Source organism: Pyxicephalus adspersus, chromosome 3 (assembly GCF_032062135.1).
Source record: "Pyxicephalus adspersus chromosome 3, UCB_Pads_2.0, whole genome shotgun sequence".
NCBI classification, from domain to species: domain Eukaryota; kingdom Metazoa; phylum Chordata; class Amphibia; order Anura; family Pyxicephalidae; genus Pyxicephalus; species Pyxicephalus adspersus.
Window position 1 is genome coordinate 682,802 of NC_092860.1, and position 788 is coordinate 683,589.

Consider the following 788-nt stretch of genomic DNA (forward strand, 5'->3'; position numbering starts at 1 on the left):
GGGGGGGGGTCACACCCGGTGGGGCAGTCAGGAGGTCTCACTTGTAGTTTGGACAGCCAACCATTCTCGTCGGTGGGGCTGGGATTGAATTGGTTGCTTTTCTCCACAATATCTTTCACAAGGACCGCTATCGCCCGCATGATGAACGATGCAAACAGGTTGATGTGAATGTAATTCCTCATGCAGTGAAGTTTCCTGAAACATACAGAAATGTGTCAATAAAGTTTGTTGTAGGCTGTAAATGGCAGCGGTGAGCAGACAGAGCGCCACAGAGAGGAGATTTCCGAGAATGATACAAATCAGGAGGATCTGTGCGTCATATTACATGCTTGTTCCCATACAGGCTCCTGAAGTATCGCTGTGCCCCAATAAGCTCCTCCCTCCCAGGATTTATTCATACATAGAGCAGGCACACAGGAAGGGGGGGAGAGCAGAGTGCTGGGACTGTTACTCTGGATTATGAGGCTGAATTTCCCCACAGTGGCTGCAGCTACAGAGGTGAGTGGGAGTTTTACATTCCATATGAAATCTCTGATGGTGATGTAGCCGGGCCCCAGGTTTAGGGTCCACTGACCTGAAGATGAGGAGGATGCAGACGGCCACCATGAGAGTTGCCAAGGAAATGGAATATCCGATCGTGTAACAAACTCGCAGCAACAGCCTCAGCGTCGTTTCCTTGTCCTGATCAGAGAAACAACCAATGAAATTGCAGCATTATATCCCACAGTGACTAGGACATACAGGAGGCAAAAAATGTTTATCATGGAGATTTGTGTCACCTGACCCCC

The 788-nt window shown here is 49.1% G+C and overlaps 2 protein-coding genes across 2 annotated transcripts in view; both read right to left on the reverse strand.

Annotated features, from left to right (window-relative positions):
• Positions 1-788, reverse strand: part of LOC140325438 (UDP-glucuronosyltransferase 2A2-like) — a 197,240-nt gene that overhangs the window by 111,313 nt on the left and 85,139 nt on the right. The gene's annotated exons all lie outside the window — the stretch shown is intronic.
• The window catches only part of GLP2R (glucagon like peptide 2 receptor), a gene marked incomplete in the record, with an annotated part of 37,979 nt that overhangs the window by 10,792 nt on the left and 26,399 nt on the right, over positions 1-788 (reverse strand). The window contains 2 exon segments of the mRNA XM_072403267.1: positions 42-195; positions 575-681. Coding sequence (XP_072259368.1) covers positions 42-195; positions 575-681 — 261 coding nt within the window.